The sequence below is a fragment of the Carassius gibelio genome, chromosome A18 (assembly GCF_023724105.1).
Source record: "Carassius gibelio isolate Cgi1373 ecotype wild population from Czech Republic chromosome A18, carGib1.2-hapl.c, whole genome shotgun sequence".
NCBI lineage: Eukaryota > Metazoa > Chordata > Actinopteri > Cypriniformes > Cyprinidae > Carassius > Carassius gibelio.
In genome coordinates, this window is record NC_068388.1 from 6,314,257 (window position 1) to 6,333,646 (window position 19,390).

Sequence of the window (19,390 nt, forward strand, 5' to 3'; positions counted from 1 at the left end):
TCCCGTGTACAAAAAAATAACAGCATTAAAAATACAAGACTGATACCGTGACTTAACAGTTTAATGTAAATCCAAGACAAAGTGTGATTACATTTCTACACATATACAATATGCATATGTGAGCATACAAATTTCCTTTAATAACTCGATTCACCTTGGAGACCGAAAAATGATCAAAAGTAACAGTGAATAACAAGCTATAACATAGTTCACCACGACGCGAGCCCCTTCACACCCTACATTTAGTAAATAGAACGAATAAAATAACTATATTCTTCTAAAACCCCCAGGTTTGTTAAAAATCCTCCATGAATTTACACTGCTATCATTAGTTGTTGAAGCCTAATAAAATTCACTCAGGTTTTTTTTTTTTTTTCTTTTTTCTACAACGAAAATTATTAAGAGAAGCACACAACATTTGTAATGGTAACACAAGCGCTTAGTAGCAAGTACTCAGTTTTTAAAGAGTTAAATCATTCTTATATTCATTTTAACATTCTATAAAGCCAGCAAAATATCCATTCTCATAGCATACTTAATAATATTAGCCTAAGGTACAGGGTACATATAATGCTACGTTAACAGATTGAAATAATGAGACATCACACTTCTTCAAATCCCCAATAAACAAAGCAAAATGATAATAATTATAATAAAAAAAAGACAATAAACAAAGAAGTATACCTGGAAATACTGCAGCACACAATAGCTTTGACAACAACTAATGTGATACACACTACTGAGAAAACCATACAGCAATCGACAAAAATCAGGGGTCAGATGGTTTCTTAGGTCTTGAAACATTGTAGAAAAATATTTAGTTTTTTACATTTGACTGTGAATGTTCGCTGCTGTGCAAGTAGAAAATTGTTCACGTCTTCGATGGCTGCACAAACGGCTACGGTGCATCAAAGCTACATTACGGGTTTTCTGTGGCGACTCGCGTGATGAGCGACGGTTCTGCACAAATATGGTCCCTTGCATTCACTGGTGATTCACATTTACGTGTTACGATTTACACACTTGTAGTAATGTCACTCTGTAATACACACTCCTGACACAGACTATGCTGGAGATTAAATAAAAAAAAATTGACAGCTGCGTTTTCTTGGGCGTAACGATTATTGTTTAGCTTTTTTAATTTTTTGGGGTTCTATAACAACATTTGAAGATGGCCGTATTGTCATATTTGGCCTCTTAGCACATTCATACACAAGTTCAATGGTGCATTAACCCCTAATGCTTTCGTTTCACCGCACGCGTGAGAGAAAAATCAGATGAAAACAAGCTGATTGTGGAAGTACTGTGGCCATGACAAAAATAACAATAATCCATTGTGATTTCTGCAAGCTTTGAGTTCATTCGTGATCATGTGCTTTACAAGTGTTGACTTGGGAGCCATCCAGCAGAGGGTTTGATTGGCAATGAGCTTTAAGGAATGTTTTTATAGTGGAGGAATCCATCGCTTTCAATAATTCCGTTCCTTAAAGCTTCATGTGCAGTTAATAAAGGAGAAGGCGGTATTTTGACATAAGATGGGAAACAGAATCATGAATTGCATGAATGCTTCTTTCTAGCACATTTTGGTAACTTAAAATGACTGTCTCCATTAATGTATACAGCTCAGACAAACTATGAATCTAAAAACAAAAGACTTTTGTGTTCATAATTCATATATTTGTAGAGTCAATAATGCTTTCTGTTATTTAAAGAAGTTAAAAACACATCAAAATGGATAATTTGTATTCAAATGTATTATAATCTGGGTAAAATCAATGCTGGATCATTGATTACTAGCCAGAGCAATCATGATGTGTTGATCAGATATTTTAGTCTGAAATCTACATTCGTTCTGTACTAGTGACCATTTCATTAATGGCACTCGATTCAATGCACAGGCCATTAAATGAAACACTTATTTATCCATGTGATTCCTACATATGTAGTTAGAACCAAAATAATAGAGCTTTCAAAAGCTGAAATTTAAAGCTGCAGTGTGGACTTTGTGTGTCATTATTGGTACCAAAAAAACTGAAAACAACAACAAAACACCCTCTCAATTTTCCATTGGTTGGACTAACAACAGCACGCCCACGTCGCACACCATTGGTGGATCCAATTCTGCTGTAAAGCAAAGCCATGTTCAGTGTTTATACTCTTAGAAGAATTACACACAGCAGCTTTAATTACTGAAAGCATTAATGTGGCATTGACATTTCTAAAAAACAAAGGCCTTATTTCTTACACAAATCCTCTTGACAAGTTTCAAAAATAGGAGATTTGTCTACGCTAGCACTGACAAAATGTGTGAGAAAGGTACCAAAACAATGGATTATACTGTGCTAACAGCAATTTCATGAGAGTGCATTATTTTTGTCGTCCATCTACAGGTTCTTTTCTGACACCGACCTGATCTAATCTGTATTTTATGTTTTTCATTTGCCAAATGTCAGTGAAACGCACTCTCTATTCTCCATTACAGCAAGGGACACATCTGTGCATCGATGACATGTTGAAATTCTTTGGTGGGAAGAACAGAAAGTCCTTAAATGTCAGCGGAGTCCCGATTTGGTCGTTCAGGCGGGTCCCTGTGAGGCGAGACAGACTGGAGACTACAGATCAGATCCGTCAGAAACGGCTCCTTCCGGAATGGAATGTTTTATGCGAATTACGTCGAACAAGCCTTTCTCAACTGTGTGCTTGAATGAGCATCCAACTTAAGCTTAAACAAATATATGACAACAGCAACAACATCAACAAAAGAAAATCTATTGGCATCCTAAGTCATAACACACGGCTTTACGAATCAATCTGACAAGCTAGAAAACCGAAAGCTTGGGTACAACTTAACTGGTGTCAGATCTTGGCCGAGCACATGGACAAAGTCTGTGCTTCCTGCCAGACGAGGGTCCACATATGAATACTAAACATCACAGTTCCATATCGACCGCCAGAAATCAAACAAATGAGGCTTGGCATATAGCATGAAACAAATAAACATCCACAAAAATGATTGCAACACTCTCTACGGGAACACAATATACCAAGCAAAGTAAAACAATAAAACATTTCAATGTAAAAACTACTTCAAATGCAAGTTCTATGGCATGAGGTGTGGGCAGAAGAGGATATACTGGATACTCCATAAGCATGTGCCCAACAGAAGACATTAAAATAAAAACACTGTGTCCTGACCAGGTGCATAATTGCCAAATATTCACAGCCAAATCAGAATATGTATGATGTTTAGCTTAAAGCTTTGTGGATGATTCCAGACCAATGAGATCACTGTGGACGGGGCTTACCCAGCGCATCACATTGCAAAAATGTTCAGTCTTTTCATTATGTTGTATTCCTTAAATTCTTAAATGATAAGAAAAGTTAAAATACATTTTAGAGTCTTATTTTCACAAAAGGATGCATTTATTTAATAGAAAAAATACAGCAATATTGTAAAATAATAATAACTCTTAATATATTTTAAAGTGCAATTTATTCGTCACATGATCCTTCAGAAATCATTCTAATATGCTGATTTGGTGCTTAAGAAACATTTCTCATAATATTATTATACATATTTTCCCAAGATTCTTTGATGAATAGAAAGTTCAAAAGAACAACATTTATTCAAAACATTTATTATGATCTTTTTATGTCTTTTTGGCCAATTTAATGCATCCTTGCTGTTCAAAAGTATTAATAATAATTAAAAAACATTTTTCAATCAAACTGACCCCATACTTTTCAATGGTATGTTTTATAAAGTACTATATAAACTTTCCTTGTCTTTTTAATCACTTCATTGTGGAGCACATGCTTAGGACACAGCGTATATGACTGGCTAGCATATTAATGTTAAAAAAGCAGCAAAAAAAACAAGCATTGGCCCACAGTTTTCTACAAGTTCGTGATCTCTGTACTGACATGATAGCATAAGTGATTTCTACGGTAAGACAAACAGTGAAAAAGACGAAGCCAATTTTGATTTCCGGTGCACATTGTTGCAGATATCCTCATGCAACTAAAATAAAACCCCCACAGATCTTTACAGAACCTTGAACGAGTGCTTAAATCAGAGTATGGTGTGCAGTCGTGCTGCACAGCTTCCTTCGGCATCTACCAACCTGCTCAAAGCCAACATGCTATTCTCATTACAAATTGTGTAATTTGCCCTCGCGCGTTTCCAACAATTCAAAATCCACAAGCACCTCCTACTCCTCACAAGACTCTCCTTCTCGAACCCTCCCAGGTTTCAGCCTTCCATAAACAGACAACCTCTTCAGACCTGGTATATTTTATTTTTAGACAAATTGTGTAGCCGGATCTCAAACTGATTGAGCGATACTTAGCTTTTCCATCAAATATGCATTTAGTCTCCCTTTTATGACATAGGTAGTCTAAAATCAGTGATGTTGCATTGATTGCAAGTACTAAAACACATAGCTACAGTATGTACAGTAAATACGGTATATATAATTATATCAACTATCCAAAACAAAAGTTACTTATCTTTTAATGATGACTTTGGTTCGTTACCCCAAGTAAGTATCTTTATCTTTAGATGCAGAAGACCTCATGCACGCTAGATGAGAAGCATGTAAATAACTTTCAGGGCTAATGCTTACGCATGGAATTACAAAAACACGAAACAGCTTTGGATGAAGATGTTCAATCTAGGAGCCAGCTCTCTGACTAGCATCTGGTTTCTAGAGGGTTTCCAGCCAAGTAAACTGTCGGGATATATGTAAGGCACTACGAGGTAACAATGATAAACCTAAGACCGTGGAGGAATATGTCGCACAGAGGCGCACACATGCACGCAAACGCACGACCGACTACCGTGTTGAACATGCCTATGTTATTGTAACCACTTTGTGCAATCACATTGAAAGAGGAAAAACAAGAATCTATTGGTATCAGAAAGGTTCTTCGTGAAATCAATGGGTGCAGACTGCTACATTCTACAAAGAGGGGCCCAGCTAATGTTCTACGGTATGACAAACGGATTTTCTTTTCTAAATGTGAACACAAACAAAGAAAAGTCTATAAATACACTAGAAAGTTTTGTCGTCCTATTTCCAGAAGATTCCTCCAGGTGTTTCTTGCCGGAGAGCACGGCGGAATACGCACAATATCTCGCCGCATGGAATTTGGAAACATTTAAGACAGTTCAAGGCCATCGTTATGTTTTTTTTAGTTTGTTTGTTTTTTTCTTTGAAGAGCAGCAGATATCCGTATTTCACCTTATCCAAAATAATTCTTGTAGGAATTCAAAACATCCATGTCGTGACCTCGGATAAACAGTCGGTAAATGAATTCAAGAAAGGGAAAAGCAAACAAAATCTCAGTCGAACGAAACTCGGTCTCTCCCAAACGGCCTGCTGATGAGACCTTGTTGTAAAAGAAACTACGAAAGCAAAAACCTTCTTCCTCTCTTTTTAAAGAGACGAAAACTCCAGATCACAAAATAAAATGTTAACAGGCCCTTTTGAGATGGGCAAAATAAAACTCATCTTAAAAAAAAGAAAAAAAAAACTACTTGGTACCCTTCTGTTCCCTCTGAGAGTACACTTCCTCTATCCATCAGCGTCTTCATTGTCTTCAAGTTTAAGCATGAAAGGAATGAGGGGATGGGGGTTAAGGGTCGATAGGCTTCAGCTTGTCTCTCTGTCTCTAGGTGGGATAAGGGTAGAAATGGTAAGCAGCGATTGGCTGGGCTCCAGTGTTTCAGCTTTAGAGGTAAGGGTACTGGTTCATCTTGGTGGGGCTCAGCGGGTATCCAGTGTAGACAGTGGAGGCAGGAGAAGCACTGATGTAGGTCTGGTGTGCGAACTGGGCCTGGTACTGGCCGTGGTGCAGGTTGGGTGAGGGAAGCACGCGGTGGCCCATGCTAACAGGCACCTGGTGGACGATGCCCGGCGGGTAGCTAGCGTGCTGGACTGCGTGACGGGCTGAACCCTGTGATGCGACCAGGTGAGCCACCGTACCGGTGGAGCCCAGGGCCGCGGGGGCAGTGTAGGTGTAGAGGTGTGGCTGACCATGCAGATGAGGAGCGGCTAAGTGGGGATGAACGTTAGCTGTGTGGGTGGGACTGTTGTGGAAGGCGTACTGAGCCTGGGTGGCCATAGTGGGGGTGATGTAGGCCTGCTGCCGCCGGTGACCGCCGTTGCGCTCAACTGCCATGTGCTGCTGGGCCTAAATGAGGGGATGTCTCCATATTACTCATGTGAATAAATATATGAAATAAGAAACCAGGAATTAAATTCTTGACTGAAATACCTGGCTGAGATTTAGAGGCTGCTGCTGAAAGGGGTGTGGCCCCATGCGCTGCTGCCGGTATGTCCCGCCTCCTGAAGAGTGGTTGTTGCCAGACAAGACACCATTGGAGGGTTTGAACTTGTAGGTGGAGTTCTGGTGGTTCATCGTGTCTGTTTGAATTGATAAAATAATGTTATAAATATTGTTAAAATAAATTTGAAATAAAGTTGGATTATATTGTGGTGGATGGATGGATATATAAATGTTAGAAAATTTTTGAAAATATGGATTGTATTGTGTTAAATAAAATCGATTTTTTTTTTTTTTATAAATTAGCAAATAAATTTGCCAATTATATTGTGGTGAATAAATACAAATAAAAAGTGTGTGTGTAAAATGAACGAATGAATAAAATGTTTGAAAATTGTTGGAAATGTTGATTGATTTAACGTGTTAAAAATTCTCATAAAAAATACATTTGGAAATTTTTTTGAAAATATTGAAAACATAAATTGAAGACAATATTATTTATATTTTTCCAACAAGTTTTTCCAAATGCATTTATTATGTGACAGGAAAGAGATCACAGACTGAAAAAAAGAGGAAAAAATAATTTGCCTGAATCAAATATAGTTTAGCAACTATAAAAAAACAGTGCTGATCACACTTGCATTGTCATAAAATATCTTCTGACAATTTTTAACAGACCTGATTCGAATTACCTCTCTAAGCTGTTTTTATTGCCCACAGATTTTGAAATGCCTCATAAATCTACTAAATAAATCTACCCTGCATATCAGAGGCTGTCAGTGAATTGTCACTTTAAATTGATGCTTGATTCAGGCTCTGCCAGGTGTCCCTTTCTCTCCGTCTGCTTATCAGCCCTTGCCCTGTCTCACCAGGCTGGAGTCTGTCACACTCTCCCAGATTCCCGCTGGTCTGGCTCTTCAGTGGAGGGATGATGATGGTGCGGGGGTTCCCGTTGCTGTAGTTGTCCAAGACAGCGCCTTTGGAGTCGTAGCTGTTGGCGTTGGGCCCATTAGGCCGGGACTCCACAGCGTACGGGCTGGTATTGCTGGAGTCAGAGTCTGGGGAGTCATGGACCGTAACACAGCTGATGACATTCTTCCTCTGTTTGGATGACGTGCTGTTGAGAAGACAAAAAAACTGTATTTCACTGTATATTATAAGCTGACTTGTTCTTTTTCCAAAAAGAAAAACTGATCATTTAACAGTGTTTTACATGAAATGTCCCGTTGCATTTATTTATAGTTTTTCACTGTATACAGTAAGGGAACCATTAACCAACGTACCATTAACCAATTCAACCGATATCACAATTTTTAAACATAATATTACATCCTAACATAACACAATCCAATCAAATGGATTGATAAAATCCTGTCCTACATTATTTCCCTCTGTCACTCAAACAGTTCTGTCACATTACAGAACAGTGAACTGAAATCGCTCGTCCCATTTTACTGACCTGGTGTTATTGGGCTGTTTAAGGTCGTCCTCCTCATCTGTGTCACTGCTGATGGTGATGATGCTGATGGCTGGGCTGGGGGTGTCGGGGATGACGATGGTTTGGCGCGGTGGGTTGTGTTGACTGTGATGGTCTCTAGTGGTGCTACAAGCCTGCTCGCCTCCCCATCCACCTACTCCACCACCTCCACAGGTCTGTGATGGGCCGCAGGTCGAGGACAGGCCGCTCTGAACCATGGCACACCGAGGTGGGGTGTTCTCCTTCACTCGTTTGGAGCGTTGAGGTGATGTCACCGGCTGGGTGGAAGATACCTCATATGCTGACACGTTCCTAAGAAACAATTAAGTTCACATAAGTACTTTTTTTTTTTACGTTTCTTTTTTTTTGTTTAGTTTTTTTTTACATTTTACAATATTATACCATGGCTTTAATAGATGTACCTTTTAAATACCAGTATACAATGAATATTACCACTTCATGGCTTAACTTGGCAGCTTTTTTAATGAGGGTTGTCTGACCTGTTGTTCATCTGGTGCTGCTTGTTCTTTTTGGAGGAGGAGCTATTGTTTGATGGCTGTCTCATGACATGAGCCACGCCCACATTGAGAGGTTGCTGAGAGGGCAGGGTGACGTGACCTGCCAGTAAGGCTGGCTGTTGCATAATGGGATTGTAATGGCTGCCATGGGGATGTGAATTCCTGAAACAAAACAAGCATCTTTAAAGCATGCCCTTTTTTAGGCTACACTACCGTTCAAAAGCAATTTTTCCACAGCACTACTTGTCAGAATTAAATGCTTCATATATAGGAATAAACACTACACTTTTTAGTATCTAGCATTTAGATATCTGTACTATCTTCAATCAACAACTCCAATTTTATCAAATGAAGAATAAATGCAATGCAACAATTAGCCAGAGGGGGCAGCAGTGACTGCAGCAAAACAGCAAAGAAGCAGAGGACAGCATTAGATCTCGGAGGAGAAATCTCTCTCTGCAGTAAAGTGCGACACTCTTCCAACCGGACTGGCTCAGGACTACCAAGCCCTCCGGGCTGAGCTTAAGGCGCTGATGTGATGATCTGCAGATATCAGCGCATGTTCATCTGTAATACGTTCACCTCATGCAGGACAGCACGACCTGACTCCATTTCCCTGTCCTAGCCAGAGAGATGCTCCTTCACTCACTGTTCTAATACAAGAAACCAACACTATTTCTAAACGAATCTAGAATATATCAGACTTAAAATATTCCGTTCCTTCATTCCAAATGAATAATTCAAATGCATGATGTCTTTGTAGGTGCATTTGCAAACTAAGAAACCAAGATAATTTAATCTGCTTAGTTTGTTATCTATGAAACTATTAAAACCCAGTGTTGGGGTACTGCCGTCAAATATATGGATCACCAGTCATGATATCTTAAAATAGATTGGTTGAGTTCCACATGCCTGTTTATAATCAGTATGGTATAATATGTTTCGTATAAGGCTGTAATTCATTTTAAAATGCTTATGGAGTCACTAGTAAACATGATGAAATTGTAGATCTGCCCAGCTAAATAAAACAAAGAAAAAATAAAAGCTTCTGTGGCATCTAAACAGAACGGAGTGAAACAGTTGGGTTCCAGAATTAAATTGGTTACCAGCATTCTTCAAAATATCTTCTTTTGGGTTCAACAGAATGCATACAGTTTTGGAGCGATATGATAGAACTGTCATTTTTGTTAGAACAGAAAAAAGCATTTTGGCATCAAAAAAATGTGACAGTAACGGACTAAGAATAAGTGTAGTATAGCAAGCACAATAGTCCTCTTTAGCAGTGACGGCATGGCAGTATCTCACCTCCAGTTGGCCAGAGGCTGCGAGCTAGTCATGGAGTCGGGGATGACGGTGGCGTGTTGCACGGAGGTGTGTGTGAGCTGCTGCCATGCAGGCGGAAGGAGAATCTGTTGAGTACCAGACGGCCAGGCCTGCTGTAGATGAAGGGAAAACAAAGGGTTAGCATACACAGATCAGGCACATCTCCATCAGAAGGTCGAACATCCACAGATAGTGGAGCTCATGTGAGTTAGATACTGCAGTCGAGTAGGATATGAATGGCAACCAGCAACCAACAGCACACAGACTCTGTGACCTTTTCTGATTTAATTGGCATCAGAGTGAAGACCTCGTAACCTGGCACATCAAATCGCAGGGCTGCGGCACAGCTAAACAGGCCAGTGTACTGCACGAATGTATTCAGAGAGAGAGGAGAAAAAGGATACGGCTATTTAGAGAAATGACCGCTCGTAAGTGCTAAACTGTGCCAAACAACCACCACAGGGTTCATTTAGTTATTTAAGACACAGTAGCGTCAGCGTTCGGGCCTGTGAAATTGTTCTAACAAAATATGAACAGAAGAGATATATCATAAACAATTGTATAACCCATCCATCTTCTAAGCTAATTATTCTCTTGGTCTGAAAATGAAGATGTAAGCAGGATGGCTTTGAAGCAGCAAATTATGGACAACATAAAAGATCTCCCTCTGGAATAAGAAAAAGCTTGTGCCACTTTCGATGGAACTCTCCCTCCTTCGATTCCTTGGCACCCGTATCTAGATGACGGGGCCCCTGCATACTGCGTACAGCCTTGGCTCCTGCCTATAAAAAAGATAAGACCCTGCCTTAATAAAGAGATGTGGCATCTCCCAGGATGTGTGCTGATGTGTTAGACATTTTCCAAATCAGCTCTGACTTTAATATAATTCAGGGGCCCTGTTCAGAGGCTTTTTGAGGAGCTGCTTTGTATGGTGGGTGAGGAGTACGGGGAGTGCCCGGCATAATTTACCCAGAGATGTGAGCGTGAAGAAGAGTGTGTGCAGCTCTAATAGTTTAATGCAGCTTTATTGATTAGCAGTTTAATGTAGACCTAATGAATTGTTCCTTTAATACCCTTTGCACATCTATTTACCAGTCCATCAGTATGGACCACAGCACTCACACAAATAAGGGAGGGTGATGGGGGAAGAGTGGGAAAAATGCTTATTCGATGTTTGAAAGGCTGTGATTACACATTTAGATATGTAAATGAAGTGAATCTTGTTTTTTTTTGTTTTTTTTTTTGGAATTCCTGCTATTTAAGGTTGACCTTCTGGAGTGCATTGAACTGATATTATTAAAGAGATTTTAAAATAGTTTTATGTATTAAATAGTTAATTCAAACTATAATTGTCCTGTCATTTGTTTTATTGTGTTTCATCAATTTTATAGTTTTTTTTTAATTATCATTATTTTAAAAGACTTAATTGTTTTATATATTTATTATTTTAGCCTCAAAATAAAATAAACAGAATAAATGAATTAACTGAATGAGTGAATGAATAAACAAGCAAACCTCTACAGCTGACATGAGAAAAACTAAAACTAACTTCCTTGTTATTTCAGCAAAAAAGAAAAAAGAAAAAAATATTAAATACATTTTTAAACTGTCCTGCAGCAAAAAGAAAGAAACAAGAAAAGCTTTACAACTGACCTGACAGAACTTGGAATGTTTATTTATTTGAAATTTACTTTTTATTTCAGCAAGAAGTAAAAAATAAATAAAATAAAATAAAAAAATCTTTAAAACTGACCAACGTAAACTGAAACTGTAAACTTTTTTTGACACTTGTATTTTACTGTAGGGTTAGGTTGTGTAATTGTATCATTTGGCCTGGAACGCTAACCCAGATAAGAGTAGAGTTTTCCTTGAAAGGCCATCTCTGCAACTACCTCCCAACAGCTTTTCTGCCCTCAAGGGGTGAAAGCCTTTTGTCACCCCCGGGGGCTCTGAAAGCACCGCCGCTCCCGCCCCAATTGTTTTTACATTTTCTGCATTCCTGCTCCAGATAAAGACTGAGGCCTTTTAGAAACCTACTCCACTGGCACCAGGAGCGATGTGGTCTGGCTGATTGGGTTAAAGGGTGGATAATGGGCGGTCGAGGCCCTGAAGTAGTGATGAACAAGTATTGCCATCCGCCTTTCGTAATGCAACGCTCCGATAATCACCCATGGAATTTATGCACAGGTTTTCCTGAACATGAGGAACAATAAAGAGGCATTACTGTACTTAAGCATTTGGGCAGAGCCATGAAACGGAAACACAAGCAAAGCTCAGCAACACTGAAAACGTGTGCAGATGAATTGCAACCATCATATTTAAAAACAAAAGAAGTGAAATTTTTCAGTGAAATAAAGATGAATGGAAACTGGAGCATTCAAACTTCAGATTGCCAAACACTGTAAAAACATCATAAAAGTGGTAAATATGTTTATTTTATTGTAATAGTGATGTTTAAAAACGTAATAAAATACTAATTATAAAAAAATAAAAGTGGTAAATATGACTTATGCGTCATATTTCAAGTCATGATAGCATTTTTTGAAAAACTGACCAAAATTTAACTGATGGTCTTTTCCTCGAATGAGCAGACCTGAATGAATCACAGCTTTGTGAATTAATCATTCAGACTGATTTTGCAAACCGGATCCGCTGATTCAAGAAAATAATTCATTCATTCTTTGCTGAAATATTGCTGCTTCTCTCATAAACATGCTAAAACGGATATCAACTTTCAGCACGATTCAGCATGAGTCATATGGACATTTTTGACACCTTTATGGTGTTTCATTTGGCATTTTGGAGCTTCACAGCCACAGACCTCTTTCACATTCATTAAACTGAAAACAGAATATTGCTTAAAAAAAAATAAAAATTATGTTTCATAGAAGTAAGGGTATGGAACAACATGAATGCGAGTAATTAATGTACATTTTTGGCTGAACCTTTCCTTTAATCTGTAGAGTCTTCAAAAAGCAACAAGAAAAAACAGCAAAACTGAAAATGTTGGGGATAAATTAGAAATCAGCTAAACGGCTCTGAACCTCGCCACCCTGTCTCAAATTTAAAAGCCGTCTGGGCCCTGCCTTGTGGCTCCAGAGGGATGGCAAATCCCTCAGCATCCAAAGACCTCATTTATAGCCAACCTCAGTCTTGCTCATCAAAGCATGACTTCCTCTAAGTCCAGGAATGAAGCACAGTTGCCTGACTTAGTGAAAGCAGGAAAGCAAACCATCAGTGGGGTAAAATCTCCAGTGGGGAAAGACATCCCACTCCAGTTGCTAGAGCAGAGCAGAGATAAATCTAACTCGACTTCAATTAATCTATTGGCCATGAAATGAGAGTGTCTCCTCGATTTTGTTGAAGGAAAGTGAATTATACTTATATCATTAAAACAAAGTAGGTCATGCTAATTGCTCTACGTTGGAGCCAAACTCGGATGTAATTGAGATTTTAGGAAAATCACTTTAGGAAATGTGGCTTTGTATTGTAATGGCGATGGGGGCAATGTCTGGCTATACCTGTGTCAGAAGGCCCGGCTGGATCTGTAGAGGTTGGGCACCGGGGGCCTGTGTTACTATGGGAACTGCATTCTCCATCCGTACCGAGTAGCCAGTGTGTTTAGAGGGTGAAGCTTGCAAACCTGGGAAGAAATAACAAGGAAAACGCCATTAGATGGCAAAATGTAAGAAACTGCTCAATCAGAAACTAAAATGCTGTCAGTATTTACTCATTTCAAATTTATATGACTTTTAAATTAATCTTTACACAGCTCTTTCATACAATAGATTAAAACTTCAAGTTTTCATTTTCAAATCCTGACGCAAGTTTCTGTTAAATATTATCAGTGCATAATGGCACAGAAAATCACATAAATGTGTTGTATGACTTCTGAAGACTATTGTGCACTAGTGGTATGGACCATTATTATGATATTATTTGTCTGGAAGCAGATACTATGAACTGCTGTCATAAGGAAAGAGATAAACAGGTAAAATGGGAAGAATTCTTAAAAAAAAAAAAAAACAATAACAGTGAGTAAATTATGACACAATTGCATATTTTGCATGGACTAGTTCTATAAAATAAGATACGGTTAGCCAAATCTATATCAGAAATATCCAGGGTTTAGTATAAATTAAATCCGCACTCACCCTGGAAGCCTGGTGGGCAGACGATGAGGGCCTGCTGGAAGGGATCGGGTCGGGCGGCGCAGAGTTGTGGTGCACCGGGTTGGAGGTTCATGGTTCGGGGGGCCACGGCAGCCATAGGGGCCGCAGAAGGCTGGTAGAGTGCAGAATGGTAATTTAGTATGGAGACATCAGCATTGGTAAGGGAAAGGGTGGCACTGGTGGAAGAGGGAGCCAGGTTGGTGGCCTAAAGGAACCAATGGGACCAAATGAACAAACAAACAAAAGCATGAGGAAGTGGGTGAGGGTGTGGGGATTGGGTGGAGCAACAATAAATGATGAGGGGGGAAATTGCAAATAAGACCAAATTATGAACATAAACTCTTTTATAATATATAATATAATATTTCTTGATTTTACAGGATGGATGTACAAAAAAAATGTTAGCTGATGAAAACAGGCAGGCAGCAAGCACAGGGAGCATGCTTTGTGTTAAATTCCGAGTAATGTCTTAACTAAAATGCTTTATTAGCTGTTATTGTGTGCAGACAGCATTAGGGTTCAGGCATTTTCTATAAAATGACTTCTCGAGCATGAGGAAAGAGGAGGTGAGAGAGCTTCAATCAATGCTCTTGTGTTACAGTCTCCATCAATGCTAGGACCCTTCAGCTCATTGAATTTGCTCAGTCTCATTAGCAGCAGATAATGATCCCTCTTTGCGCTAAAGCTAAGATTAAATATACACACAGTTCTAACTGGTGAGGGGAGAGAAAATCTGTTCTTCAAAAGCCTCTGCACTAGATTTCCCCTCCAGGGCTTTTTAATCCGGCCTGACTGCAGCACATTCATCTGTTTATTCATCTATCAATGTGGAATTTGCGCCATCTAGGAGGTTTGATGAACGAGGGAACTCCCTCTCCTCCATCTAGAACAGTGAACCGAATATGCTTCTCAAAAGAATTGTGCAGGTCCTTCCATCACAGTCACTCTCTCTCGATAATGAAAACATAAGGCAAAAATATAGCCAGAAGTAAAAATATGAGTGTGGTAACATCGCCAGAGAGAGGAAAGGGTGTGATTTCTGCTCAAAAAAACAAAAACATAAAGCCAAAACAAGATCAGAGCCATGGCTTAGCAGTTAGCGTATGTGCTCCAATATCAATATTTTGAGCTTAAGAGCTCAGTTGGGAAAAGTGTGAGTCTGGCCTGCTGCTGAGCTATGGTTTGAGCTAAGGGTTAGCTGTCTGCGCACATGTAATGACATCAACATTTTGAACTTGGTGCTAATATAAGAAATGTAGGTTTGAGTTTGGCCTACTTATGGTTCCATGCACCTAATTCAGGACTTCCAAAGTTTAAAAAAATGGCTCGAGCTATGGCTTAGCAGTCTGTGCACATGCCAAGACATCAACATCTTGAGGCTTGGTGCTAATATAAGAAATGTAGGTTTGAGCCTGACCTACTTTTGTTCCCATGTGCAATTGAAAACTTCCAAATAAAAGACTATTCATGGTCTCATCATGATTCCATGTGCCTGTTTAGAATTTCTAAATTTTTAAATGGTCTGAGCTATGGCTTATTGGTAGGCACACATGCTCTAACATCAATATTCTTAGCTTATATGGGGAATTTGGGTTTTAGTCTGGCCTATTCATGGTCCCATTCACCTACTCAGATCTTCCAAAACTTAAAAAAAAGAAATGGTGTAAATAGTCTGATCTATGGTTCAGAGGGCTGTGCACATGCATCAAAATGTTGAGCCTCGGTGCTAATATAAGAAATGTGGGTTTGGGTCTTGTTGCCATGCACAAATTCAAAACTTCCAAAACTGAAAAAAAGGTAACGTGCCATGACTTAGCAGTCAACACACAAGCTCTAACATCTATATTCTGAACCATAGTGCTCATATGGGAAATGTGAGTTTGAGTCTGGCCAACACATGATCTAATGTGCATGTTCAGAAGGTCCAAGGAAAAAAAAGAAAAGTTCTGAGCTATGGCTTAGTGGTCATTTGGAAAATTTAAGTTTGAGCCCATTTATGATCCCATGTTCTTGTACAAAACTTCTCAAATTAAAAAATGGTCCAAGCTATAGCTTTGTGGTCTGTGCACATGCTCCAACATTAAAATGTTGAGCAGTGGAGCTGATATAAGGAATGTGGGTTTGAGCCCTTTTCTTTCCACGTCTTCCACTTCTCTCTGTACTATCTCTGAAAATAAGAAGGCAAAAAAATCCCGGTCAAAGGTCATGTCCAAATAGGTCTAGATGGTAACCCTCTAGATGGTACGAGTGCATTTCCTAAAATGCCTGTAATTTATTCTAAGAAATGGACAAAATTGGACAATACAATAGACAAAAACAGATGTGCCTAATGCTGGCACACCATCAAAACCTTTTCCTTTAATAGAGGCTAGTGTTATTTACTTTCAGCTGTTACCAAAGCAATACGGTTTCATCTCATGCCACCGCTAGTAATTATAGACTTTTCATTAAGGTTTGTAAGGGGAGAATTCAGTACAGCGCTTTTCATTTTTCATTTTTCCCATTTAGCAAGGCCGACGAGCACCAGGGGAGAGAGTTAATCAATACACCGCCATGGCATTCATCACACAAAATAAACACTTCAGCCTCACAGCTGGCTAATGCTACACAAGCGTTCCCTTCGAACACATCGAATACCCTACACAACGTTCTTCTCATGACATTAGAGTGAGGCCGGAATGCTATAACATTAACATTACAGCTGAATGAAGTCTTCAAAGTCACGGTTTGAGCCGATCTAAGAACTCAAAATGAAGGCATTATGGGATTCATGCCTGGCCCTCTGTCAGCAGTTTAGACAAATGCTCCCTGGTGAAGCTGAACTGCACTGAGGCAAAACAGGATGAAACAAAAGGAGAGAAGGAAACAAAGTGGTGCAATCCTTAAGGCTGCAAAGTAGTAAAATGCAAGCCAAGCAGGAAGTAGAGGCTGTCATGTTGTTAATCAGCACATTGTGACAGAGGGCTGCAAGGCTGGAAACACACACACACACACAGCCCAAATGGCCCATGATATGACTAGTGTTCTGTCCACTGAAGGAAGTCATCCGATACTGCCAGTGGTCAATGGGCCAATGCTACTCTAATTTCTGAGGTCTGTTCCACTGCTAATGAGTCTGTGCATGTAATACAATTGATTATCTGCAGCTTTAAGAGAAACTAAACAGAGCTAAGGATCGTTTGAACTGAATTCAAGTTTTGAATCACTATAGTTTGGTTCTGTGTGCATTTTGACCTAGCTGTAGTTTTGAGGTTGAAACTGCATACCTAATTCAAAAAACAATATAATTCCATAATGAAACGGGTCCATACAGCACTTTCACTTTTTTTAGTAAAACATCTTAATATCCATAAAATTACAAATATTTACTTGAAAAGAAAAAGTGCTTAATTTTGCTTGTTATGAGCACAATATTTAACACCGTTTAGAGAGAGAAATACATTTAAAATAAGGAAAGATCTTTTTTGTATAAGTTGTTTATGATCTTGTTTTTTTTTATTTTTACTTATGATCTGTCTTCTTAAGGACATTTATATTGTTTAAGGATTTTTTCAAAATCATATTTAACAAGAAATCAAGAAAAATGTTTATTTTTATGTAAAAATTATTAGTTACATATTACAAATATTTAATTATGTAAGAACTGAAAAAACTTTTAAATATTTATGATCTTATTATTTATTTAATTATATTTATTATCTTCATTCTCAAATACATTTATCTCATTTTAATTTTTTTTAAAGACGTTTATAATGGAAATAAAGAAAAATACTTTCTTTTTGCAAATATTTATTTTAAATAAATTGCTATTTAAAAATTACAAATATTTGATTGTTTAAATATTTTAAAAATGTATGATCTTGTAATTTATTACCTTCATTCACAGGTACATTTATCGTGATGCTTTATTGTGGTGCATTAACTAATTTTCTTTTTAAACACATTTGCTCATATGGTCATTTTTAGCAATTTTGACTCAGCTAGGTCAGAAACGACAATGAAAAAATTAAATGCGTGTTTTACAAAGACTAAATAGTATCTAAAATGGCAAAAGTACAGGTTGGAGATGTGGCTTTTGCTTATCATAACTTTAACTTTATTTAAGAACAATAAAATGGGAAGTTGCTAGTTAAATGTGATAAATGTGAACAAGTGTGTGTGTGTGTGTGTGGATACTGACCTGGCTATGCACAGTGTTAAGATGGTTGTTGAAGGTCATGGTGAGATTGGTGGAGGTGCTGGGGGCTACATGTGTTATAAAGGGTGTCTTGCTCTGATTGACTGTATCGTACATATTCACCCGACGCTTACAAATCTCCATGTTCTGGAAGCAGGATTTGACGCTGCAAGAAAAAAAGACATAAACATAATTTGATAAAACTGCATAACCTTTACAACTAATGTTGGTGTAGTGTAGTTCAACCGACTGTGTGCTGTGTGGGAAGTCCAGCAAGTGTGTCATTGTGACAAAGGGGTGGTTGAGTGTCTCTATGGGTGTTATTCTCTTGTCTGCGTCGATGGTCAGCATCTTGGTCAGCAGGTCAATGAACTCCCTTCTGTCTGCCTTCTCTGCCAGCATGTCGCTGCCCTCCAAGTCTGTGGTCATATTCACCTGCACACAGCAAAAGAGAGAAGATGAGAGTGAGAAATGAAAGAGAGAGACAGACTGACAGATGCACAGAGACCAACAAGTACTGTAGGGATCCTCAAACAAGGTTAACCAGCTCTTGTCTTCTTTTTTTCTGATGCAACATTGACTAACACATCGTCGTGGAATCTGTGCCTACAGAATCCCTCAGGAAACAGAATTCCACATGCTTCAAATAAGAACCACAAGGTCAATCAGCACAGAAATTGTAGTGAAAAAAAGTGTATTGCTGTAATGCTTTAATGCAAAATTAAAAAGTTCATATTTGTAAATGCACTGGACAGTGATAATCCTTGAATGCAGGCAGTGGGATAAATTAGCTACCATAATTGCAGAATAAATCATCCTTAGTAGCTGAATGCATGTTGAATGCATCTTACAGCTTTTGAGTGTATCTCCCGCAGTGCTTGACATGTACAACTCTATTAATATACACAGGTCTGTCAGTCAAAAAGTGTGTGTGTTCTCAGAGGGCAGCGGTAACCTTTCTGATATTCCCAAATATTTGCCCTCACATTTACAGATATTCACTTAGGAATGCTTCGGATGCCAGGCCAGATATTCCCATCTGTCTGAGAATGTGAAAATAAACAAAATCTACATTTTATTTATTTATATATCGATGTATAATTTAGTTTCACCTTATTTTTTTTTTTTAAAAAGGGCTAAAAGTTTTAATGTGACCTTTATATTTAAACAAACAAACAAACATATTATTAAATATAAAAAATCATATTAAAACAGCAGAGCTTTTTTTTTGGGGGGGGGGGGGGGTACATGCTGTTTATCTGTGGCATAACTTACCCAAGCTATCAAACCAACAGTCACCAGTGCAAATCACAGCCCTTTTTTTATGCTATTTTAGTCCTGCTCTGTCTCTCTGACTCTCTGTTTTCCATTACCCTGCTGCATGATAAAGAAATTATCTTTGACACGAGAGGAAAAAATAATAATTCAGGATGTA

General features: G+C 38.5%; 1 protein-coding gene across 3 annotated transcripts in view; it reads right to left on the reverse strand.

The window, feature by feature from the left end:
• Window positions 1-43: 43 nt before the first annotated feature.
• Window positions 44-19,390, reverse strand: part of LOC127933918 (homeodomain-interacting protein kinase 2) — a 93,640-nt gene continuing 74,293 nt past the window's right edge. For 2 of the 3 annotated variants that reach the window (XM_052531053.1, XM_052531054.1), the window contains exons 6-15: window positions 18,206-18,390; window positions 17,959-18,121; window positions 13,761-13,983; window positions 13,128-13,249; window positions 9,589-9,719; window positions 8,266-8,445; window positions 7,748-8,077; window positions 7,158-7,405; window positions 6,280-6,428; window positions 44-6,195 (exon numbers count right to left, since the gene is read on the reverse strand). In XM_052531053.1, coding sequence (XP_052387013.1) covers window positions 5,734-6,195; window positions 6,280-6,428; window positions 7,158-7,405; window positions 7,748-8,077; window positions 8,266-8,445; window positions 9,589-9,719; window positions 13,128-13,249; window positions 13,761-13,983; window positions 17,959-18,121; window positions 18,206-18,390 — 2,193 coding nt within the window. In that variant the 3' untranslated portion in view covers window positions 44-5,733. The remainder of the gene's footprint in view (window positions 6,196-6,279; window positions 6,429-7,157; window positions 7,406-7,747; window positions 8,078-8,265; window positions 8,446-9,588; window positions 9,720-13,127; window positions 13,250-13,760; window positions 13,984-17,958; window positions 18,122-18,205; window positions 18,391-19,390) is intronic. The other variant, XM_052531055.1, reaches the window with a different exon arrangement.